General features: G+C 34.3%; 1 protein-coding gene across 1 annotated transcript in view; it reads left to right on the top strand.

Annotated features, from left to right (window-relative positions):
- The window catches only part of LOC115232434 (diacylglycerol lipase-alpha), a 241456-nt gene that overhangs the window by 175111 nt on the left and 38850 nt on the right, over nucleotides 1-27495 (top strand). The window contains exons 10-12 of the mRNA XM_029802306.2: nucleotides 608-685; nucleotides 5183-5263; nucleotides 5892-6034. Of these exons, the coding sequence (XP_029658166.1) occupies nucleotides 608-685; nucleotides 5183-5263; nucleotides 5892-6034 (302 nt within the window). The remainder of the gene's footprint in view (nucleotides 1-607; nucleotides 686-5182; nucleotides 5264-5891; nucleotides 6035-27495) is intronic.

The raw sequence follows: 27495 nt of genomic DNA, 5'->3' as shown, positions 1-27495 counted from the left end.
AGGATGTTCCTTCCAGCTGACAAAAATATATTTTCTGAAAAAGAATAAATGAAAAAATTGTCTTTTTTTTTATTATTATTATTTCATTAAGCTTTTAAATATACCTAATCCTCATCAACCCCTGAATATTACTGTCTTGAGTCCTAGGACTAATGGACTCAGATACCTGGTTTCTACAGCATATAAGTGACCAAGATCACAACATTTATTCTTAACTAGGATGCCAGTCCATCTTAGGGTTACTTGTTTATAGTTGAGTGGATCGGAGTAACATGAAATGAAGTGTTTTGCTCAAGAACACATTTCACAACAACACCTTCCACGATGCAATTGTTTTCGCTCCAGCACACGATCTCAGATCAGGTCACTTGCTATGCAAGTACATCTCCGTAACATTTCACAACCTAGTCTGGAATCAAAACCATGATGTGATTGTAAGTACAACATCCTGACCACTAGACCATGTACCTTCAAATATACAATAATGTCAATATTATTATAAATTATGTTGTCCAGCTTTGTTGTATTTAGTAACAATCTTAAATGCTACTTGTGATATTTAAGGTTTGAAATTATTATTCTACTGCATCTTCTTTATTATCTCTAGGATGTATTGACTGATCTTAAAGCTGAGTCTACTATGCTTCCACTCGAACCTCCTATTGAGAACTGGCTTGGTCATGAGGTAAGCAAATCAATCATAGTTTTACAACATCTAATGACTAATGTCACAAATACATTCTCTTTGCTTAAATGTTTAATTTTTATTCTTGATTTCTCTTTTTTTTTAACTAGCAAAACTTGATTAAAATAAAAGCATAAATCCAATAAGTTTATCATCCTCATCATTTAATGTCCATGTTCCATAGGAGCATAAGCTGAATAGTTTGACAGGAGCCAAGGGGGTCCAAGGATGCCTTTGTACTGCAATGTCTGCTTTGGCATGTTTTCTTTATGGCTAAGTGCCCTCTAAATGCCAACCACTTTACAGTATGTACTGGATGCCTTTTCGTTTTTACTAATGAGGTTGCCATCAAGCTTGCAAGGCTAAGATCCCCTTTGCCTGAATGATGCTACAGTAGAGAGGCAGCTTTATGCTAAGAAATGAAGTTTTATAGTGATGATGATGATAATAATGATAGTGGCAGAGGTGGTGGTGGTGGTGATGTCTGTTTTTTTTTTACGTAACACATTTATAAAATCTGAATCTATTTGATTAGATCTAATAAGCTTACTTTGACTGTATTTTATCCTTTCAAGCCAGTCATGAAATATGTTTAGCTATTTTGTGTCATTTGCACCATTACGCTCATCCCAGACAGGACAGACTAAACTAGAGTATATCTAGCAAGCAAGATACAGGGGCTGTTTGAAACATTCATTTAATAACCTACACAACAAGATTTTGGGAAAAAAAAATTTACTGGTGTACTTTGCAGGAAAATTTAAAATACATTTAAAAATTTTTAGCTTTTTTAAAGTTTGAAATTCTTTTAAATTATAGAAAACTATTGTTAACCAAGTTATATTAATCATTTTTGTGTGTAACAAAATCATCAATAATATGCTCAAACAATAGTATGAATTTTCAAAAATTTTAAATTATATTCTTAAAAATCCATAGTACACCATGGTCAGAACTATTCAACAAGAAAGGAGAGAAAAATAAAATTTAAACTTTATTAAAGCTTTCTTAATTAAAGTCATGACAAAAAAATTTGTGTGAATAAAGTATTTTGACCATATTGTGATTGCATATCTCTTATAGAGTTTCTATTGAGTTTCCTTAAAAAAAAAAAACATGGCCATCACTTACAAGCAAGTATGACTGGTGGTATATACCATGTTTTCATTAGTTATTTTAGGTGCCTGTGTAGTTGCAAGCAGACAGACACTTTCTCAGTCCTCTCACATTCAACCCAACAAAACAGCTGGAGGGAGAGAGGCCCTCACCTGCAATCAGCTGATACTCATTTTCAAAAAGCAACATGAAATGAAGTGCCTTGCAGAAGGACACAACACTCCTAAAATATTCTGGAATTGTTACTTGTAATAATATTAGTAGGGAAGCTTCATTTTTTTTGTCCACTTAATTATATAGGGAAAAATATTAAACACTGTTATTCCTGATTGCAGTATCATTAGCATTACTGTCTTCATCATTCTAAAGTAGTCATTGACAAAATTGCAAGTTATATGAAAATAACTATTCCATTTTTCTATGGAGTTATTCAACTGACATGTTGTATCCAATAAAGGCATACAGTAATATATAAACTCTTCTATAAAGAAACATTTTCACAAATTAGAAAAAATTCTCAAATCAAAAACTTTAGCTCTGTATGTGTAAATATATTTTAATCATTTAATGTATTTATGCCTGCAGCTAAAGCTGATAAACGTTATGACAAGTCTTGTATTATCTGTTGTCAAAGACTCTAATTAAAACAGTTTATTTGACCACATTAATATGCATCTAACATACATCATTATATAGGCATAAATGTGTGTGTGTATACATGTGTGTGTGCATCATTGTCATAATCTTTTAACATCTGTTGTCCATCTTGGCATGGATATATATGTGTCTATATATGTGAGTGTTTGTATGTACATATATGTATGTGTATATATATTACAGAATATCTCTTTCAGCAAACACATTAATTATCTGTTTCAGATTTGGAAGCACTTTTTCAGTTTAAACTTTTCAAGTCCCATATTTTTGAGTTTCAGTCATAATCAGTGTAATAATTATGCCTAAACAAACTGTTTTAAATGATGCCATGTAATACACTAGTGTGCCACAAGAGATACCAATGTGTGCTACAGATTGTTACAAATATTTTTTAGAATTCTGGAAAATCTGTATTATTCTTGAGTATTTAAAAAACTCATGCTATTTTTTGAGCATGATAAATATAACTTTGTTATACCCAAGAATGATTAATAAAACTTGGTTAGAAATAGTTTTCTATAATCTTTAAACATTTTAACTTTAAAGCAGTTTTCTTTTAATTTAAAATTTGTTTTTTACTTTCTTTGCAAAGCACATCAGTAGTTTTTAATTTCCTGTGTTAAGTGCACTTGTAAGTTTTTCAATTCATCTCCACAGAGCCACAAAGTTTAAAACATGAGAAATCACAAAACTAAACAATTATTTTCTTGTATATTCCTCTCTTACAATGCATCACTGTTCTATTTTTCTGTCCAAAATATATCAAAATGAACCACTTCTCTACATTATATATACAGTTCCCAAATTCTTCACAATAAATGTGTTATAAACACCCATTAACTTTATCTTAGAAATTGAAAACTGGTTTAATTTTTTTGAACTAATAGGTGGGCTATTGATGGAAAAAAGAAGAAATGTTTTTTTTTTATTTATCTTCAGCTTTCAGACTAAATAACATTAGAGTTTCTCAAAGTTTCAACATTTTAGATTTCAATTATATGCATTTGTATGACAGTGTATTCTTTGTGGGAGCAATATGTTTGGCAGAAACTGCAAATGCCTTGTGAGTGTGATTACTAGTGTGAATCAGTTTTTATGATAAACTAGTAACTTAACCATTCAATAAATAGTGATTGATAACATAAATACAAAATGGCTTGAATAATGGGTTCACTATGATAAAACCTTTGAAGATGGTGCTTCAGCATGACTACACAGTCTAATAACTGTAACCAGTTAAAGAATTAAAGAATATCTGCAAAATCAAATGAAAAAAAAGAAAATATTTTCTACTACTGTAAGTGATGATCAAGAGAGTAAAAATATAGCCATTTTTCCATGCTTGTATAGATTAGACAAACATGTTATTGAGGCTTTGTTTTACAGCTGAATGTCTTTCCTGTAAAACATATTACATGTTTTTCAAGTAAAGCATCTCTTACTTCACATAGCTTCAAGAGTACAAAGCAAGTTGGTGGTTTGTTGACAGAGGTGACTATAGCAAGTGATGGTGAATGATATGGGTGTAGCTGGGGAGGGATGAGATATGTGAGTGCACTGGGAACAATAAGAGTTAAGGGAAGTGTAAAGGTGGGAGTATAGCAGAGGGGAGAGAGCAGTGGATGAAAGCACATGAAGGAAGTGATTGGTGAAAACAGTGGGAAGGGAAAATCAGGATAATAATATTCCTTTCTACTATAGGCACAAAACCTGAAATTTGGGGGGAGGGGGATAATCGATTACATCAACCCTAGTGCATAACTAGTATAACAGGATCATTTAACTGACCCTGAAAGGGTGAAAGGCAAGGTTAATCTTGGTGGAATTGAATTCAGAATGTAAGGACAAACGAAATACTGCAGATCATTTTGCCTGGCATGCTAACAATTCTACCAGCTTGCTGCCTTAACAATAATAATAATTATAATAATAAAAATTGTGTGTGTGTGTGTTTTCATTTCCCTTTAACTACCAGATGTACCTAGACAGAGATGTGACATTTCATTCTGTTCATATTCTAAAATGTGTGTGGTGTATATCTGATGTTAAACGTTCGGCTAGTTGCAACAATATAGTTTTCTTGATCTGTCTTCCTTAGGGCTACTTTATTACTTCTTCATTGTCTGTGTATCCATTAGTAGATAATATTAACTGAGGCTTCATTTAGTGGCTCAATAGACAATGTTTGTTTTTTTCAAGCAGCTTTCCCCTTAATGGGCATGGCCTTGGTCTGTTGTAAGTGCATGTGTTTTCAGCCATATTGTGGGTGGTTCTTGACATGTTATTATTTAGTGTTCATATGATAGGTCTAATATGTTCTGTGTGGCTGTAGATAACTTTTCTATTGTTTCTAATGAATGGTGTGTTTACTGAGGAGACAAGAAAGCATGCATTATATCTGTTACTACTGAAAAGCAGGTTGAACCAGGTAATGCCTCTTTTTTTAGACTTGTTTTGCTGGTTGTTCATTAGTGAACATGTAAAAAAGAAAAGACTGGCCAATCAAATCAAAAAAGAAGCTTGCAGCAACATTTATGAAAATAGATGTACTGAGCCTCAGCAAGTTTTGAATGGAGATCACTGTAGGATGAATTCAGTTTAAATAAACTTTAAGTCTTTGCATATATCTGTTTGTTTTAGTATATATCTACTTATCAATGTAATCCAAATATATATATATTTATGTGAAATAAAGTATTTTATGTAATTTACTGTTTCCATTAGGGTATGGTTGATGCAGCACAGTACATTCAGAAAAAATTAGTCGAAGAAAATATTTTGTCAAAAGCATTTAATAGTGATTTCGTAAGTATAATTATTGTTCAGTTTGTGTATAATTTACTCCAGTCTTCAAAGGAAATAAAGAAATCAATATTATTATCATTGATTATTAAATATGTTGTATAATAGAGCCTGTATGATATATATGACAGAAACACAGGATGACAGTGACTTTAAAGTTTTGCCAGCAACTGTTCATCAGACAGTGAATCTTCTCTGGTGAAACTTTGAAGCCACTGTCATTCTGTAATTCTGTCTGATAAAATATATATGATCACTCTTTGAAGTACAAAGACCAGTGGAATGATATTGTGTAATGTGAAATTTATGTTCAGATTAAGTTTTTGGTTGATGTTACTTTACTTTATTACTTCTTCATTGTCTGTGTATCCATTAGTAGATAATATTAACTGAGGCTTCATTTAGTGGCTCATTAGACAAAAGTTGGGCATATCAAAAGAGATCAGTTTAATATTCTGTTTGGTAGGAAGGATAAAATTGTAAGAAAAATATTCTCTGTTAAAAATATTTCTCTTTGCTGTAATTTGTGAATTAGAAAAAATATATTTCAATTAATTTTGTTTATTTGTAAAAGTAATAAATTACAATGTCATAAACAATGTTGCTTTGAAAATTTTATTTCTCTTTTCAGGATCGCAGAACTGATCAATACAATTTAATTTTAGTTGGACATTCTCTTGGAGCTGGAACTGCATCAATTTTAGCCATTCTGCTAAAAAGACAATACCCTAATTTACATTGTTATGCTTATTCACCTCCTGGAGGCCTTATAAGGTCTGTATACATATTTTAAATTTTATAAAAATGAGGATTTATATCTAATGACAATAATGGTGATAGTTGGTCTCATATCTGGCTTTATGCTAGTTTTCTAATTGTTATAATTATAAGAAAAGCATGATAGTGTGGGAAAGTTTAATTCTACTTAGCAATTATTTACTATGAAACAAAACAAAAGTATTAGGATAGAACACAAAATTGACTTTATACCACTTTGCTTTGTTTTTGAGCCTTCTTGTGTCAAAATAATTGCCAATCAAATAATAGCATTGATGTAATTTTTATTTTTAACTTTTAGTCAGGAGGGAAGGCAAGGGTTTTTTGAGACTGTTGAAGGAAGAAGGTAACCTCTTACAGCATGTTGCATACATGTGGAATATTCAGGAGTTTAGTTATGTACTTGTCTGCAGGTTTTTAAATCATTCCCAAGGCATCTATTAATATAGGAATTATTTCTGTTTTCAATTCATCTCGCTGGTTATCTCTATTTCCAGATCTTTGTATTTGAATAGTGTCTGTATTTCCTTTATAGAAACATTGTTGTTCTATGAGAAATTACTTCTTTTCCTAATGATCCTTAATGATACTGTCCATCAAGTAACTTTGATTGCCCTCTTTCTAGGAATTGCTATATTCCCTGAAAACTTTTCTAGTAATATTTTATATTGCCTCTTTTCTCTTAGTATTTCATAATGTTGACATAACTGCAAAAGTATGAAAGCCCTATCTCTGTCATGCCTGTATAGATTCTCTTGGTTTAGATTTGACAGCCACAAACAATATTAACTGTTTCTTTTTAATCTTTACATATTCTACTGAGATTTATTTATTGCCCTCATCATCTTCTTTGAGATTTTTATAAAGAGAAAAGTAAAGATGGACTGGCAATTGCTGCCTTTCCATAAATTTACTGAAAAAGCCTACTCTCAGTATGCCTCTGGAAGCTGGTGAATACAGTTAGAAAGCACTTGCTTTTATAATTGATGGTAAGTTTGGATTAGTGGTGTGCCTTAATTAGGCAATGTAAAAATCAGGCTTATGTAGTTGTTTTCCTATTGGAGAATCTCATTTCTTTTTTATTATTCCATGATCAGTTCTTCATAAACTCCCACCCCACCATTGTTTATAATTTGTCCTTGTCATGTTCTCTCATCCATTGCCTTTGTGGTAAATAAGTTGTTACTACATCAATAGTGATGGTGGTAGCATTGTTGTTGTTTGGTCAACTTGATACTTGGTTCTCAATGTCATCTTCAGTTATGTGAAAGGTATGAGTTGGCTGATTTACATAAAAGTTTCATGGTTCACAACTTTTGTGTTAAATTCTGCTTGCATTAAAAAATAATATTGTTATAATCCTTACAATGTTGAATTGTTATAACACCTACTGTGTACTCTCTGACCACCTACTACATACTCTCTCATCCTCCTATTTATAGTGACTAACTCATGCCACTTGTTACATGGGATGGGTGAATCATTATTACTAATTCCCTACAACATTGCCCCTTTGAAGTTTTTCTTAGGAAGTGTCTTTTTATTTAGCAATGTTTTTAAAATTCATCCCACCTCCCTTTTTTAAGTTATTTTTCATACAAGTTAATATTTTTTGTGCTTGGCATCTATTTTCAGGAACTCTGTATGTTTTCTTGTCCTCCCACTTGTACGCCTGGGTTCAATCACTTGCAGTGGCATTGGTACTTAGAACGTATCATACAACCATGCCATTGGTTCCTCCAACATCTTTAGTTTGCTTTCAATGAATCTGTTTTTCTGTTGGTTCCTGTATCTCTTTTGCATACCTTTTCTACTTTTTACCCAATACATCATTTTACTTATGCATTTGGTAATTACGCCATCTTTTCAACTCTACTTTCCATTCTTGTATGCCCTCATATACACCTTTTCACCAACTTTTAAAGAATCTTGTTATGTCTTCCCTGGCACTTTTTCTTTTTTGCCAGGTAGCAATTTATCAAAGACTGATTCTACTTTCCTTGCAAACATCAGCTCTGCTGGTGTATTTGGATTTGGTGTCACATGGTACATGCTTAAAAATTGTTGTAGAGCTACCTCATCCATGACTTCCTTGTTCGATTTTCTAAGGGCTCTTTTGAAGGTATCAACAAAGCATTCTGCCTGTCCATTAGATCTGGGATGATATGGTTCCATAGTTATATGTTCTACTGCAAACATACCACAAAATTTTAAAATTCGCTAGACACAAATTGTGTCCCATTGTCAGACACTATCTTGTCTGGGATGTCAAATCTTGCAAACAATTCATGTAAAAAAAATTTTACAGTTGAGGAGGTTGATTTTTTACACTTACAAATTTCAGGCCATTTTGAAAACTATCAACTACCACTAAATAGTAAGAACCGTTTAAAGGACCAGCAAAATTGAAGTGTAGTCTCAACCACAGAACATCTACTTTTGAAGAATGTTTACTTTCTATCTTGGACAATTTTTCATTTCATTTTGGCTTATATACAGGTGTTCTACCCTGTTTTATTGCAATTTTTTGTTTCAGTCCCTCAGCTGCATTCAAAAGTTTGACTGAACCAATTATATTTCCACATAAAACACATATGGACGTATTCCATAATTCGAATAATTCCATCCCCTCTGTTCCAAATAAATTAAGTGAATCTTTTAATACATTTATCTTTGCCTTTTTCACTTGACCTCAAAATGTTACATTGCATATGAATCCACGAAATAAAATATAATCTTTTTCTCTGTAACACCATGTGCTACCTTTTTAGATTTAATTAATTTTAGCTTACTGACATATTTCCAAGTTTTTTGGTTTATAATGGTAATATCATTACCAGTATTCAACTGCATTTTAACACTTTTATTTCTGGTTTTCACCTTCATGAATTTCTTCTGATGACATACTGTTTATTCTTTTTCCTTTGTTCTGACATTTTATCATCTTCAGTGTGTCTTTATATGTCCAATATTACCACAACGAAAGCACTCCGCTTTCTTAAATGGATAATTTTTCCTCAGGTGTTTACCTCCACATGCGAAATATGGGTTTATTTCCTGATTTTTGTCGTGTTTTTTAGAAAACACTTTATCTCTATTCTGATTATTTCACACTTACGTTACTTGGAAACAATCTTTCCATTCATTTTCCTCTGTCTCATGTCTTAATTTGACTATCCTTTCACATTCTTCTGACACTTGCTGTAGGGTTACAGCCTGGTTTTGTTCCAGCTTTGCAAGAATTCTAGTTCTAACTTCTGCATCCTTTTCAGTAATAAGTCCCTGTGTAAAAATCAGGCATTTGAACATATCTTGTGTTAATTTATCCAGCTTAAACTTCTCGCATTCCCTGTTTACTTTACCAGTATATGTAATGAAATCCTCATCACTGTTTTTCTCTGTGTTCAGACACATCCAACATGTGTTGAACAATGAGCTTTTTTCACTGAAAATTTTACACAGTATATCAATTGTGTCATTAAAGTTAATGTTCAAAGGTTTTCTTGGGAGTACATAATTACTGTATCATTCAATTCACATTCTGTTGCTGCCAGTTTTCTCAAGATTAAGTGCATTTCTATCTCATCATCCTAATCTTTACATTCTTTCTCAAAGATTAGCTCATATCTTCTGTAGTATGCTTTGAAGGTAACTCTGTTATGGAGTTTGCAACATATCTGGCGAGAACACTTTTTCTGAATTTCCTGGAAACTTTATTAATTGCAGCATTTGTTGCTGTAATAGTAATTGTTGTTGTTCTTTCATTTGTTGTTTGTTTTTGAAAATTGAGCAAACCAGCCAACAAATTTTTCATAATTTTAACGAATTTTTTCATAAAATTCACACAACAAATCTTTGTTACCTTCTTGCAAGTTGTTAATTCTCATAGAGTTTATTAATTCCTCATGAGTTGTTTAAATCCTGTTGAGTTTATTAATTATCCTCATCAACACTGTTGTATGCTTACAATGTTGGATTATTACAACGCTCACTTCGGTATACAGTATACTTAGTAAAACCAGTAAAGACATGACTATCTCTGACTGCCTATGGTACTTCATTTACTTCTCTTTACTTATAGTGACCAGTTTACTCCATTCATCACGTGGGAGGGGTGAACCATTATTACTAATTCCCTACAATAAATATACAAAGCTCTATATGTAGAATTGATGATTCAACAAGTAATCTTGAGATATGAACAAAAGAAATAGTGTCATGAGACCTTTGTGATGGGGCTGCCACAGGAAAGAATAACAGCAATATTGTTACCATAGCTGGCAATTTTAATGAACACAATTCATGTTAAGAAACATTAGAAAGTATCTACTGGGGTGCATCTAGATTATAGTTTACCATAGTCTAGGTGCACCAGTTATAGTAGAAGTAAGAAGAATTATAACCCCAGAATTTCTGTGGTTTAAATGATTTCACTATTCACATCACATACTTCAGAAAGCTACCCAGTTAACAGCCACTAGTTGCTTGAGTGATTTTTTTTTTAATTTATAAATTTACAAGAAAATGAGATGAGCTCAAGTACAAAACATACATAAAGCATATGAACCTATAGATACAGACTAGAACAGTTTTGAATTTGTTGTATTGCCAATAAGAAAAACTAGTTAAATTAAAATAAAGTGCTATTTCTATTATTTTGTCCAACCCCAGTATATATCATCATCATCTTTGTTTAACATCCGTCTTCCATGCTGGCATGGGTTGGACAGTTTGACAGGAGCTGACAAGCCAGAGAACCTCTCCGGGCTCTGTTGTCTGTTTTGGCATGGTTTCTATACCCATCCTAATACCAACCACTTTACAGAGTGTACTGAGTGCTTTTCACATGGCACCAGAACTAGGAGATTACCAAGTAACTTGCAAGACAAAGACTCCTCAAATGGGAGAGAGAGTGTTACTGAAGGAGATAACTTTATGTTGGTTGAAAGGTCAAAGTATAATCATAATGCATAATCTGTTTGGGCTTTGAATGTCTTGACAAATGTACTGTGAGTGAATTTGACTGACAAAACCTGTATGGAAGTACCTCTGTCATGCGATTGAATCCCTAAACAGACTATGCATTACAGCAAACACCTTAACGTTTTTGACACTAACCAGCCTGTGACTAACCCTAGTTTTCAGCTACAGATTTCCTGATTAGAGTGATCTAGATAAAAGCCGTGCATAAAAATTTCATGTTAACTGATGCTCTAAACCCAATCTTAATAATGGTTGTTATTTAACACAAAGGGTGTATATCTCAACAGAAATATAGTAACAGAAGAGTAAATTTATTTCTTTTGTTTCAAAAGAATTTAGCCTCATATTCTCTCAGGAAAGAGATAAATGCTACAATTCTCATTTCCTCCTCATTGCAATAAACAATGCTAATAAATAATTGGTAAGATATAAGCAGAAATACTGTAATTTGATATTTTGTTCTATTTATTTCATAAGTGGAGAAGGGTATTTCCATGTCTACACATGAAATAAACAAATAAATAAATAAACAGTTTCTCACTTTATATGAAATTGTTTTGTTAATTATCCAAATAGTAATCCTATAATGCCATGTTAAGTTCTCATCACACTGAGTCTTCAGACCAGTTTTAATTCCCAATGGAAATCTTCATTTATTACTGCTAATTCTTCTGGGAAAGGATTGAATGTCAAAACTTACTGTTTCCTCTATTAAAACTTTTAGGGCTTCTGAAAAATCATTGTTAGATTGTTTTGTATTCATGGGAAGTATCTTCTCCTATAGCTGTGGGTTAACCAAAGCCTCTTGAGTGGATGTAGTTGATGGAAAGCTCATTGTGTGTGTGTGTGTGTTTATTGGTGCTTGTATGCATAGTTTGATGATACAAACAGGAAAATAGAATTCAAAACGTGTGTGTGTGTGTGTGTGTGCATAGATAATGAAAAATCAGAGGTGAACTCTTTTCAATAAACAACACCATAGGGCTCAATTTATTGAGCAATTAGACTAAAGTATTAATTAGAAAGAGACAAATTTGAAGGTCAATAATACTCCTCATCAAAGCCAACATAGATCTAAACACAGAAGGTATATATGAGCCATTATAAATATGTGAACATATAACATATAAAAGCATATATATACATATTATAGTGTAATTCTCTGCCCAATTCAAAATCAGATGAAGAATTACATAAATACATTCAGACAAGTCTCAAAGTGATGAGATAACAGTTCACAATAATCCATAAAGGAAAACCTCAAATGAATCCAATAAATATGAAAAAATCTTACAGCTGTTTCCAGGCATGTGCAAAGAAATGTGTAGGTAAATCCTTTTCAACTTCAGTAATCCACATTTCCTTCATCGGAGAATACGAACAGATTCAGAATTTTAAAATTATGCATGCTATTGTAAGAATATGTTTAAGCAGTTGTAATTATATACAAGTATAAAAATTTCATGAATTCCAAGATTCCAGGTCATTGAACTACTAAGAAAATTACAAAAAAATTTTACAAAATTTATACATTTATATCAATGTCATGTCAAATCATCCAAAAAGTGTTATCAATAGTATTGTTGAAAGGATATGATTTAGAATATCTAACCTATCTGCCAACAAGCAGACTTTTAACAATCATGCATCTACTTTATAATCTAGCTTTAATGAATAGTGGCTTCAACCAAAAAATCTTTTATATTAGAAATACATTATTTAGAATAAAGTTGAATCAAATGGTCCCAAATCTAGGTGATCTAAATATAGATGTCCCTTATGATACTGATCCTTCTGAATTCAGGCTCAAATATAGACATAATAGGAATAGCAATCATTTGAACTATAAGATCACAGGGATCCCAAACTTGAGCAGACAACTTGATAATAAAACATCTCAAAAATGGGATATAATTGGGTTTACCCCTCCATTTTCCCTTCGTATTAGGAACCTCCCTGAGATTTTTTTTGGGGGGTTAATCAATAAGAACATAAGTGTCATTCTATATTTAACAGATCATCTTTGAAATTATCCTATTCTACAACACCAAATTTGGGGTTGATTATAGCAACAAATAATAGATTTAAATTTTGAAATAAGGTTGATAATAACGCTAGTATAGCTGGGTGTAATAAGGAAAATTATTGTTCTAGGGATAAAAGATACAACTGCCAATCCTGAAGTGCCTGTCCTTTAAAAGAAATGTCATATATAAATGCAAAGTAAGCATCTTAAAGGATCCTAAGAAAGTATATATATGAAATACTATTGATTGGGATGCATTTAAACTCATTCGTACAAAGTTTGACTTGCTTCCAAAGGAACTTTTGTCCATTCTTCAGCTAAAACAGTCTCCAGTTCTTGTAGTGATGATGGTGGAAGAGATTGACTCCTTGCTTGTTTTTCTAAAATGCACCATAAATGTTCAATAATATTGAGATTCGGGGACTGTGGTGGCCAGATAAGCTGTTCAACTTCACTAGAATGTTCTTTGTGACAATCAGTAACAACTTTAGCTGTATGAATTGGTGCATTATCATCCTGAAAGATTGCGTTTCCCTCCAGAAACAGTTCCACAACCATAGGATGAATTTGATCAGATAAAATGCTGAAATAGTCTTCACTATTAATTCTGCAATGAAGGGAAACCATTGGGCCGGTGGATTTCCAAGATATAACCCACCCACCCCCGATCATCACAGATCCTCCTCCAGGTTTAATTGTTGGAAGAAGGCAGTCTGGGTCAAATACTTCTTTTGGCTGTCTCCACATGTATACTCAGCCAGTGGTTGGAAATAAGGTGAAGGATGACTCATCTAAGAAAATAACATTCTTCCACTGCTTTAGGGACCAATCCTGTAGGTTTTTACTCCACTCTAAATGCTTTACAACGTTTGTTTTTGAAAGTAGTGGTTTTCTGATTGCAGCCCTCTCATGAAATCCAGCTTTATGCAGCTCCCAGCAAACAGTTTTTGTGGAAACTGGGTTCTCGAGGTGGTCATAAAGCTCTAGTAATTTGGGGAGCTGTATTTTTATGATCCGTTGTAACAATTTGCATAAGAGTCCAACGGTCCCTTTTTGAAAGATTTGGCTTTCTTCCGGAGTTTTGTTTCAATGAGGAGGTTTTTCCTTCTTTCTCAAAGGCTGTCATTACTTTGGAGACAGTTCTTCTTGATAAACCAAACATTTTGGCTGTTTTCATTATGGTAGCACCTGCCATACAAGCACCAACTAGCTGACCTCTTTGAAAGTCCAATAGATCTGTCATTTTAATTACTTTTTTCTGATGATATCTAAAAAGAAACAGCAATTTTAGCAAAACATATTAAGCAACACTAATAATCAAAAACCCAAAATAAACAAGCTTTTGACAATTTTATAGATATTTCAAAATTATGATGATCTATGCTAGGTGTTTCCATTATTTTGTCCAACCCCTGTGTATATATATATATATATATATATATATATATATATATTATATATATATATATATATGTGTGTGTGTGTGTATAATTAAAATGTAATGTAATAATACATTACAGAGGACATATCATAAACAATAATTATTTATGAATATATCAACGGCCCAAAATGTTATCATAAAATACATAGAATTATAATTATGAACAAGTCACAGTTATAACTAAGAGTGTTTCAAAAACCCTTACATGTTTAGAAATAGCAGTCAAAAACCACTATAAACCCACTATTATCATTATTATTAGCTGTGGTTCAAATTTACTGGTCTTTTCTCATAAACGCTGTGCATTATGTTTGAATTCAGAATTTGAATGTGTGGATAGAGGTTGACACATTATTCTTGCCAGTTAAGATACATGTAGGCCCCAAGGTAAGGTCTTATATCAATTTCTATCGATAAGAATATTCTCCAGAAGAAATGAATGGAGCCCTTAATAGGTTCCTAATATCAAATTTGCAATAGAGAATTAACCTTTTATTTTTAAGTTGTGAATTTTATATGTCATGTCACCTGCAGACAGCATTTATTGTGAGGAGATATGAGTGATAATAGTGGCTTTATTGTGGTTTTTGACTGCTATTTCTAAACATGTTCATAATTATGAACACTCTCTCTCTCTCTCTCTCTCTATATATATATATATATATATATATATATATATATAGCAAGAGGAAGTTGATGAACTCTCCTGTTATGGACGCAGATTTGATTGTCACATAGCTAGCTAGAGGTGATGGTCTCTTGGAGCTAATTAATGGCAGCATTCATCCTGTTTCTCTGGACTGCCATATTAGCTTGGCGATATATATATATTGAGATATATATTGAGAGAAATGAAGCCAGTATGCTTTTCTGGATGTGCAATATCAGTGTGCATGTTCAACAAAGTGTAAGCATCTTAAAAGAAAAGTTAGGTATAAGAGGAATCGGGTATGGTGTGCAAGAGAGACAACTGCACTGGTATGGTCATGTGATGCGTATGGACAAGGACAGTTGTGTAAAGAAGTGCCAATCTCTAACTGTGGAGAGGACCTGTGGTAGAGGACCTGTGGTAGAGGTAGACCCAGGAAGAGGAGATGAGGCAGTGAAGCATGACCTTCAGACTTTGAACCTCACATAGATAATAACTAGAGACTGAGACCTTTAGTGATATGCTCTGCTTAAGATGACCCATCAAGCCAAGTGCACCTGTGCTGGTGGCATGTAAAAAAAATCAACCTTTGAATGTCAGGCCTCACAGAGACAAAGTGGCTGAGTTCCTTTCGAGCGGACCTCACATAAGTGAGATGGCTGAGATCCTTTCGAGCATTGTGTGTATGTATGTGCGTGTGTGTGTATGTGTATGTCATATCTCTTTTTTATCCTTGGCCTTCTCCCCACATGCAACTTTATCATCTTACTACTCCTGCTGCTTCCCAACCCCCACTCTTTTTTCTGCATCCTTGTATCTTATTCAGCTCATGGTTTCTTTTGTTCACCCATCCTTCACTCATACCCATTCTACCCCTCATTCTTCTTCTCATACACTCTTGTAAACTGCCAACTCACCCACCCATTTCTTCTCATCTTGTCCCTTGTGGGACCACTTGGACACCTCACCTCCATAATCTATTTCTTACAGCTCCTACTGAACATTTTCTTTTTCTCTTTCCCCCTTTCTCCTACTAGATGTAAGTAGCTATGAAAATCTCTCTACAAAAACCTGCTCTGTCCTCCCCACCTCCCATAATAATCCCCTTGTTCCCTTGCATGACGATAACCCTCTCCAGGATTTTTAGTTTTATGAACTGCATGGAGACTGTAATAGTGTAAGTGGCATAAAAAAGCACCCAAGCCATGCTGTAAAGTGGTTGGTGTTAAGAGGGGCATCCAGCTGTAGAAATCATGCCAAATATTTTGCTTTGGCAAAATTGAAAAAAGTTGGTTGCCTTAATTTTGGGACTCCCTGTATATATACTAGATTATATTGAGCATAGGAGTTGCAGTATAGTGAAATCAAAAAGGTAAGAGTGATAAATTATAAAATTAAAAGTTAAAAAGGATGATGGGGATGATGAATTATAAAGTTAAATAAAGAAATTGAAATTATGAGACTAAAACAAATAGATAAGAAAATAAAATATTCAAATAAGGCACAGATAAATAGATAAATAAATAAAAATGTAAGTTGTACTACTCATAGTACAGTAAAATACATCTCTTTGTCTGTCAGGTGATTGTTCTCTGATATAATGGGATAACATTCTGCATGCCCTCAATTATCTCTGAAATCATTCTCACATCTACCCTGTTATCTTATTCTTATCAACATTTTGATCTCTCTGCCTCCAACTCTTACACGTTTGATATATACCACATCATCCACTTTACTTGCACACCCAATGTTTCTTTCTTTACATAATTGTTTTTGTACCATCTTTGTACTGTTATTACATTATGGTTTATAAATCACCATTGTACTCCCTTTATACTAAAGAAAAATCAGCTGTTCAAACAATTATTATTATTACTATTATTATTATTATTATTATTATTATTATCTAGCTTGTGTTTATTTCTCCTTTCATTTCCATGAACTTCTTCATTAAGGAAACAAACTTTTCTACATTATTTGTGTTATTGATATTTTATTTGTACTGCAGACTTTGTAGTCTGTCTTGGACCAAATATGTTCTTCTTAATCCGCACCCATGAGCAGTAAAATAGATATAGGGTCCTCCATTGGTCAAGGTTGACCTCAACAGTGTTTGAATTCTTAAAGATAATTATGAAAGAATTAATAATTTTATTTCAAATAATAGAAATAACAGGAATTACAATGAATAATAATGTGTATATAAGTTATGTTACGCGATATTCAATATATCAGCTGATAATTGAAGATCATGACAGTTTTGAAATGGATGCCTGGGCAAGATATTTTTGAGGAAGACTAAATTACCCCTGAATGCAAGTTTCCCCTTTTCTTCACATCACTAATGTTTATCCAAGAGAAGGGTTACCATCTTGAACTGATAAAGAATGTATATAGTGACAGGTCAAGGACAACTCTCAAAATTCAGAAAGCTGGAACAGATACTGCACTGCATCTTATCTTGCCTGACACTCTAACAATCCTTCCAGATCACTGTCCTGGATTAATGCATACTTTTCCATTGATCCTGAAAAGATAAAATGCAATGTTGACCACAGTAGGATTTGAACTCAAGTTACAGGGAGCCAGAACATATACCACAAGGCTTCTATCCAATGTCCAAATATCTCTGCCAATTTACCATCTTTCAGTAAAATAATATTTACTATAAGGGGTAGTTTATGCTATTAAGTTCTTAGAGTACACAGTAAGATGTTCTCTAAGAACTTATTAGCATATAGACTGAAATTTGGTTCAGTGATAATGCCTCTAATGAGATAATTAATTGGATGGTATACTGACTTACAGGTTTCAGTTCAACTACCAGTATTCACTTGTAAATCAATGAAATAGGTATTGGTTACATATGAAACTAGGCAAAACTGAAAACATGTTCAATTTCCGAATATCTTTAAAATGTTTGATTAGTTATAGTCATGCCAAAGATTTGCTCAAAACTAATAAGGCCACTCAGCAACAATAACAAAAAAACCTGCTGCTACTATTACTACTGTTACCACCACAACCACTACTATGACTATTATCTCTATCACTGCCACTACCACAACTACTATAACCACCACTATAATACAATTACTATAACTACTACCACCACCACTACTACTAACGATGATGATGAGGACAATAGCAGCAGCAATAATGATGGAAGTGACTGCAACAGTGATTACATGGCTGATAATTTATATCTACAAACACCACCACCGCTGTTGTTGTTGTTGTTGTTATGATTATTATTATGATTGTTATTGTTTTTATTATTATTATTAATAGTTCCATTGACTGTGACAATAGCACAACATCAATAACAACAATACCTGTTTTACTGCACACACACACACACCCTAAAATAGAAAATTGCACAGAAAATGGTTCTTTGTTCCCTTTTTCACACAGAACAAATAACTTTGAATTGTGAAATCAATAATTGAATAACAGTTTCATGATATCCCTTCTATACTATTATACTTTATTGATTTGTGAATATCTGATGTAGCATCATGTTCTACTCCTCCTCTTTCTCTCTCTCTCTTTCAAACTATCTCTATGTATATATATATATATATGCAGAAGCTAGGGCTAGATGAGTGGTTGGTGTACAGGAATACTGTCAGTAAGGTGAAAGTCGACAACAAGTATAGAAATGAACTCTGTGTACAGGTAGGAGTTCACCAAGGATCCCTTCTCAGCCCCCTCTTGTTCATCATAGTCCTCCAGGCCATAACAAAGGTATGTAAGTCAAGCTACCCTTGGGAGCTCCTCTACACTGATGATCTTGTTCTTATAGCTGAATCACTATCAGAACTAGAGAAGAAATTTCAGATGTGGAAGCAATGTCTGGAATCAAAGGGCCTTAGAGTTAATTTAGCAAAGACCTAAATTCTAACAAGTAGGAAACAAACAAATCACTCATCCCTTCAGGTAGAATGGCCCTGCTGTTATATGTAGGAAAGGTGTAGGTAGAAACTCCATAAGATATACCCAGTGCACACTGTAGATATATAAGAGGTGCAGCAGTATCAGAAGCTTATCAGAGAAAGTAGTATTTGTGTGTGGCAGATGTGCAGGTACAATAAACACTAAGAATGTACAGAAAATAGACTTTGTCAACTGCCTGGTGGGGTACTTAGAATTAGCAGATAGTAGCTTCTGTTACCTAGGTAACCAAGTCAGCAGTGGAAAAGGATGCTCTGAGAGTGTAGCTGCTGGGAAAAGTTCACAGAGTTTCTATCTTTGTTAGCAACAAAGGGCATCTACCTCAGAGTAAAAGGCAGATTGTATGATACCTGTGTACAAACAGCCATACTATATGGTAGTGAAACATGGGCTGTGACTGTAGAGGACATGCAAAGGCTTGAAAGAAAAGAACCTAGCATGCTCCACTAGATGTACAGTGTCAGTGTGCATATATGAAAGAGTAAGTTTCTTAAGAGCAAAAATTGGTATAAGAGATATCAGATGTTGTGTGCAAAAGAGGAGACTACAATGGTATTGTCACGTAATGCGTATGAACGAGGACAGCTGCATAAAGCAGTGCCTATCTCTAATTGTGGAGGAACTCATAGAATAGGTAGGCCCAAGAAGATGTAGGACAAGGTGGTGAAATATGATCTTCAGTTTTTTAATCTCACAGAGGCAAGGACAAGTGACTGAGACTTCTGTGACCAAGACTTGGCTGTGCTTTAGAAGACATGTCAAGCTAAGAGACACAAGAAAAGCACCCATGCTAGTGATACATAAAAGACACCCAGTACACTCTATAAAGTAGTTGACATTAGGAAGAACGTCCAGCCATACCAACCAAGCCAAAAGAGACAACTAGAGCCTGGTGCAGCTCTCTGGCTTACCAGATCCAACAAGTCATCTAACCCATGCCAGCATTGCCTGATACCATTTTCTTTCATCTCTGCCCCACATGAACGTTAATTTTCATTGTTACCTATAAACTTAGCTTCTTTTACAGATGTGAGTTTCACTGATAAAATGTTGATACAATTACATATAGCTTATATTGTTATAATATTGAAATGATTGTGTGGGACTGCAGCAATAATTATTTTTAATAACTACACTCTACTGGTGAATGACTTCTTTCTTATTATACCACACACATCAAGTCCTCTTTGAATTTAGGTCTGCTTGACCTTTACTTTAATAAAAAATGTGTGGAGAGAGAGAGAGATGCAAGTATGACTGTGTGGTTAGTTTACTTCCCAACCACATAGTTTTGGGTTCAGTCCTACTGCATGACATCTTGGGTAAGAGCCTCAGGTTACTCAAAGCCCTGTAAGCTGTGAGTGTCATTATCATACAAGCTGTGCCATTTGTTTCTAGTCTTCTGTGAGAACACTTCTAGCCATACAGAAATATTACCTTACTTAGAAACAAGTGGGGGCTGGTGATAGGAAGAGCATCCAGTTGTAAAAAATCTGCCTTGAATTCTATCTAACCCATGTAAGCATGGAAAAGTGAACATTAAATGATGATGATTTTATAAATATATATATAGGTGTAGCAAGAAGCTTGCTTCCCAACCACACAGTTCCAGGTTCGGTTCCACTACATGGTACCTTGGGTAAATTTCTTCTACTATAGCCTTGGGCAGACCAAAGCCTTGTGAGTAGATTTGGTAGGCAGAGACTGAAAGAAATGTCATATATATGTATGTGTATATAACTATGTGTGTATCTTTGTGTATGTGTTTGTCCTCCCCCCATCACCACTTGACAGCCAATGTTGGTGTGTTTATATCTTCATAACTTAGCAGTTCAGCAAAAGTGACCAACAGAATAAGTACTAGGCTTAAGAAATAAGTCCTGAGGTCAATTTGTTCAACTAAAACCTTTCAATGTAGTGTTCCAGTATAGCTGCACAAATGAGTGCAACAGCAATAATTATTTTTAATAACTACTCTATGCTGCTATAATACTTGCTGTTAGTTCATCTTTGGTGTTGCAAGGAGTTTTGTTGGTCTCTCACTCAACTGTGCCCCACACATAATAATCAAGGGGGTTGCAGTCTGGAGAGTTAGGTGACCAGATGTTAGGGGTGATGTGGTCACAGAAATTGTGTGACAGCCATGACTGGGTTCTCCTGCTTGTGTAGCATGGTGCAGAGTCCTGTTGCTAGACATAGGATCTTTCAGCAGCCGCCTGCTTGACCCAGGGAGTACTACCTCCTCCAGGCACTTGATGTAGGCCTCCGTGTTGAGCCTGAGGCTGTGTGGGAATATGAATGGAGGTATAACTAGTGATCACTCGAAACACCATGATGTTGACTGAATATTTAAGTCTTATCACTCTCAGTACATGTTTTGGAGAAACAGCAAGCCAACAGTTGTTGTGTGTGTTCACCATCTGTTCCTATTGGAGCTTCCAGTGCAAATGCCAAGCAGTATAACATGCCATTTCCAAATTTCTGGCAGAGTGAATTGCATCATGGTGGTGTTTTTCTCACAGACGGTGGTCATTTGACCCTACTATACTGTGTAGTCAACAAAATCAAAACAAACAATGCGCATGCACAAAATTAAGAATACAAAATGGTGACAATTTACCCTTCACACCCTGTATGTATATATATATATATATATATATATATATATATATATATATATATATATAGGCATGCACATGGTAATGTGGTTTGCTTCAAATCCAGTTTAGAATCCACTCACACTGTGTGGCACTTTCAACTGACGTTTTTGTTTTTAACTACAGAGGTGCCATACTAGTGCACATGAATGATAAAATATAAGGATTTAAGATATCAAGGCTTTGTGAGTGAAATGAGTTAATGGAAATTGTAAGAAGCCTGTCATATAGATGTGTGTGTCTTCTTATATTAATGTTTGCCCACTTGTGCATGCTGACTGAAAACAAAGTCACCACACTATACAAATGGTATCATTTGTTTATGATCTGGCCAGTGAACCATTTGCTGGTTTAGAGAAAATATTACCTGGTAATATTACAAGTAAGGGTTGACAACAGGAAGAGCACCCATCTGCAGAAAAATCTGTGTCAAGTATAATATAACCCATGCAAGCTTGGAGAAGAGAACATTATATCAATGATGATGGTGATGATGTATGTATGTGTGTGTCAGTGCTTGTGTATACATGTGTAATTATCTGGTGTTGGATTGCTTCATTTATCTCAGAAAACAACTGGGACATTCAAAAAATATAAAGTTGAAATAAAGTGAAGTAAGCAACTTGATCAATTAAAGTCCTTGAAGGTACTCTTGCATGTTAGTCACAATCCAATGATTGTTAGTGCTGAAATTTTTAATCATTAAACACAAATTGATAAAATCAGGAAACAAATCAATATTTATGTAATCAATATTGTCTGTCATTTTATATTTCAACTTAAAGTAGAGATTTATCTGTAACATTCAAAAAGTATTTCTCCTTTGGCCATGAAATTAGCAAGTAGCTTGTTCTGTATTATTTCTAATTGACTTTTGTAGAAGAAAGCCATATTTGCTATAAGCACTGTGACAACTGGTGAAGTGTACTCTTCAATCCTTCTGTTACAATGAGTGTGGGTAGGTGTAGCTGAGGTATTAATTGTTACGGAAATACTTCTGAACTCCACCAGTAAATGTGAGCTGAATACTATTAGTAAATTCAATCACAGCTATATAGTGCCAGCAAGAGAACTACAACATAATTGCTCAGCTTGCTGAAATAGCAGCTAAATCTCTCACAAATCTCACCATACTGTCTTGAAAAAGAAAAAGTCATTAAATAATGCAATACTAGATATCCCTAACAAGATAGCATAGTCAGGACTACCTACTTGATCAATACCTTTGATCATAAACCTCTTTGATCAATAAAAATAATTATTCATGTATCAAACACATATGTCAATGTGTTTTCTGCTATAACTACTAAATGAAACACAAATGGAATAAATTCAATTGAATATTTTTTTCTCACTTTTAAAAATCATCATTGTCGTTAACATCCGGTTTCAAAGCTGGCATGGATTGGACCATTTGACAGGAATTTAAGGCACTGGAAGCAGTTAAAACAGACATTGGAACACAATGTCCCAGTGTCTGTTTTTGGCACATTTTCCGTGACTGGAAGCCCTTCTTAATGCCAACCACTTTTTAGAGCGTACTAGGTGCATTTTTCACAGCACCGGTTCTAGTAAAGATTGCCTTGTAACTTGAAAAGCTAAGGGTCTGGTATCCCCTCTAATTAGAGAATAAAAGATAGAGTGAGCAATGATTCTAGATGGAAAGATGAAAGAGGGTAAGTAAGATGAGAGGAACAGATTTTTTATTGTAAATGGGTAGTAGTGGGGAGAATAAGAGTTGTACAAGTACCACTAATTAGGTAGTGTATAGCAGGGAACAAGGGAAAAGGGAAGGGATTAGTGATAGGGTTTTGTGAAAAAAGGTGGGGTTAGAGTGGAAAGGTGAAGGGTGGTTATCTGTACCGCGCAGAGGAGATGGTCTGTTGTCCTCCATGGGGGAAGGTCACAGATCAGCCAAGCATGGGAAGGTCACACTCCAAGCCTGAACTTAAAGAAGGTGCAGAACCCCCCCCCCCCAGGAAAAGCAAACAACCACCATCTAACCATCCAGAGTACCCTCTGACCAACTGACTAACACCAAAGTGTGTGCCATGGAGGGTTCCACCTAGCAGTGCATCCACACACCATCAGTTGTGAGTCCTGACAGTAAAGCCTGGTTGTGCATCCACCCACCCAAGTCAACAAATCATAACACACCAGACACCATTTGTGAAAAGGACATAGATTAGAGTACAGATGAATCCTGAGAGAGTCATTGAAGAAAGGAAAGATGTGGTGCAGGGCAGATGGAGAATGATGAGAAAGAGTGTTAAGGATGTGGGGAAGTTTTAGGTGGAAGGTAGTGAAGGAAAGGGATGCTAGAGGGTACTACAGGGGCATAGGAAAGGGGAACAAAAGATGGATGCAGTGTGTACAGTGAAGGAAAGAAAGGCTTGAGGGCATCCTAGAAGTATAACAGTAGATAGTGAGATTAAGAGGAGCTGTTGGGTAGCAATAGAGGTAACTTTGGAGTCATCCTCCATATATATCACATGCTTGTACCAGCACAACCTCCTCTCTTGCACACTACATCTGATTCTTCTTATAACAAGTTTTTCTTTTAGCTCATTTGTGCTCTGACATCCATCACAGCATGCTACCTTCATTTCTTTCCAATCGTTACAAGTCTTCTACACTCAAGCACCATTTAAACATTGGGTGATATGCTGTGCTTGAGAAGACCTGTCAAGCTAAGTGAAACCATAGTCATGGCTGATGCCAGTGCCATCTGACTGGGATCCATGCCAGTAGCATGTAAAAAGCACCATTCAAGCGTTGGGCCTCACAGAGGCAGTGACAAGTGACTGAGACATTTGGTAATATACTGAACATGTGTAGACCTTATTTACATTATTTACAATTGATGGTTATTTGTCCTCATCTTGTTTGTTGTTAACACAATGTTTCGGCTGATATACCCTCCAGCTTTCATCAGGTGTCTTGGAGAAATTTTGAACCTGGGTTCTCATTCCTAAGATATTTTTCAACGTTGTTGTTATTATTATTATTATTATTATTCAGGTCACTGCCTGGAATCAAACTCAGAATCTTGGGGTTAGTAGCCCATGCTCTTAACCACTACACTATATGCCCATAGTGGTTAAGAGCACGGCTACTAACCCCAAGATTCTGAGTTCAATTCCAGGCAGTGACCTGAATAATAATAGTAATAACATCAAAAAATACCTTAGAAATTTCCCCAAGACACCTGATGAAGGCTGGAAGGTATATCAGCTGAAACGTTGTGTAACAACAAACAAGATGAGGACAAATATCTGTCAAATGTAAATAATGTGCATAATTCCTCATCTCTTAAATATAGAACTGTATTATGTTTAGACCTGTCAAGCTTAGTTAGATCCTAGTCATGGCCAATGCTTGTTTTACATCAATTGCACCAGTACCAGTGGCACATAAAAAGCACCCACTACACTCTTGGAGTGATTGGCATTAGGAAAAGCATCCAGCCATTAAATGATGATGTCTCACTATTCTCCTGCTCCAGATTTGTCCCCAAAAGGTATAAATTAATGTAATTGTGTCATTATAGATCAGAGGTGTCAAATATACAATTTGACACCTCTAATATACAATATATATATATATATATATATATATATATAGAGAGAGAGAGAGAGAGAGAGAGAGAGAGAGTGGAAATGGATGCGCTAGGTGTGCAACAAAATTATCCTTTTGGTTGTGGATCTTAATAGTAATCATGTTAAACTCCTTCTGTTACATGATCCCATAGGGCACTGTGCGATTTAAATAGGGCTTTAACATAATGTCAGGCATAGATGTATTATAAGAGAAAAGCATGAAGCATGAATTTGTTATTCTTTTATTTCATTTGTTACATGTGTTTCTCTGTTCAATAATTGATTTTATCATATTATAAATGCAATTTACAGAGAGCATTTTTCATATATATATAATGGAATGATTACTATGAAGCATTGTGTAGAATATATTATATAAAGGATCGTGGGTAAGGCCAAAACAATGCAAAGTAAATGCAAGCTAAATTACAAGAAAACAAATATTTGAATTAATGTAGACTTACCTTGTATTCAATATTTCGGGGTTATGACTCCATTTCAATTTCTTGAAAATGTGATATACCTTGCATTTACTTCACATTGTTTTGGTCTTACCCATGATTCTTTATACAATATATATATATATAAAAAGTTAATCCAAACATGAAAACACAAAGAGAAAACACAACGTTTTGAGCAGAGCTCTTCGTCAGAAACATAGGAAAAGGAAAGCTCCAAGGAAGGGAAGACGGAGGAAAAAAAATCGCCAACGATACACACGTGGTCACATATATATATATATATATGTACACACACACACACATACACAATATTTTTTTCAAATCATTTAAAGCATTTTCCTATTTGGTTACATTAGTAATTTTATTATTGGTTTGTTCTGGAGGTTCAGACTGTGCCCCCACAGCCTTTGCATTCCCCTTAAGACTGGTTAAATCAACAGGTTAACATTGCTCTTAAGCAAGTTAAAATATTGTGTTTTAAATTAATCAATTGCAAGCAGTCTTTTCTACTGAAATATGAAGACATTACAAGTGAATGGTATCAACTGTCTCAAAGTAATTGTTAATTATTAAAAAAAAAAAAAATAGCAATATTCAATTGCCATAACTGTATCACAATAGTGAGTAACCTTCTCAAGTTAACATTTACTAATCAATGGTATCAGTTTTCAATAGAGAATGAAATACTTTGCAGGAAATCTACTACTATATGCATGCACCATTACTAGTGCAACAGATCTTAATGCATATTTTGGCAAATGTTCATGCACAAAATATCCAATGTTTGCTACATTTTTTGTTAGGTTTTCTCAGATATATTTGCAATTTTGTAAAAAGAAATGACTTTTCAAATAGACATATTGGAATATATGAATATATGTTTGAATATGTATTTGTACATATATTTAATTTATTTGTTGTTGGGGCTTGAGTAATGTGAAGATGTAGAAAAGCAAACAAGATGTTTTCCCATATTTATTTAGTCTGCTATGTTGTTGTTTTGAGTTTAATGCCAAGCAGGACTAGAATTTACTGTTCATCCCTCCTAAATTAATAAAATTAGTGTTAATCCATAATAAAACTAATGTTAAATCTGGTTTGACACTATTCACATAAAAAAATGAGTTTTGTATCAATTTAAAAAATATTAATGTTTCTGGTTAAAATAAATTAGTGTATAGGTATGGTTGTGTGATTGGTATGGCTGTGTGATTAAGAAGCTCACCTTGCAATCACATAGTTTTTGAGTTCAGTCTTGCTGCACAGCATCTTGGATACATGTCTTCTACTATAGCCCTGGGTCAACCAATATCTTGTGAGTCAATTTGGTAGATAGAAACTTCGTGAAAATCTGTGCGTGTGTGTGTGTTTTCCCCACTGCTTGACAATCAGGGTTGATTTATTTATGTCCCCATTACTTATGGTCCATCAAAAGGCACTGATAGAATAAGTTCTAAACTTTTAAAAAATAAGTACTGGGGTCAACCTATTTGACTAAACCCCCCAAGGCAGTGCCCCAGCATAGCTACAGCCCAGTGACTGAAACAAATAAAACATAAAAGAAAAGGAGTAAGATTGTCTACTTTTAATTTCCAGATGTAGTGCTATCACTTTATTTATACAGTTGAAACACAGAATGAATACCACACAATCTTATTTCTCTCTCCTGAGATGTTTTACTGATG

The sequence above is a fragment of the Octopus sinensis genome, linkage group LG2, assembly GCF_006345805.1.
Source record: "Octopus sinensis linkage group LG2, ASM634580v1, whole genome shotgun sequence".
Taxonomy (NCBI): Eukaryota; Metazoa; Mollusca; class Cephalopoda; order Octopoda; family Octopodidae; genus Octopus; species Octopus sinensis.
This window is presented reverse-complemented; position numbering and strand designations above follow the sequence as displayed.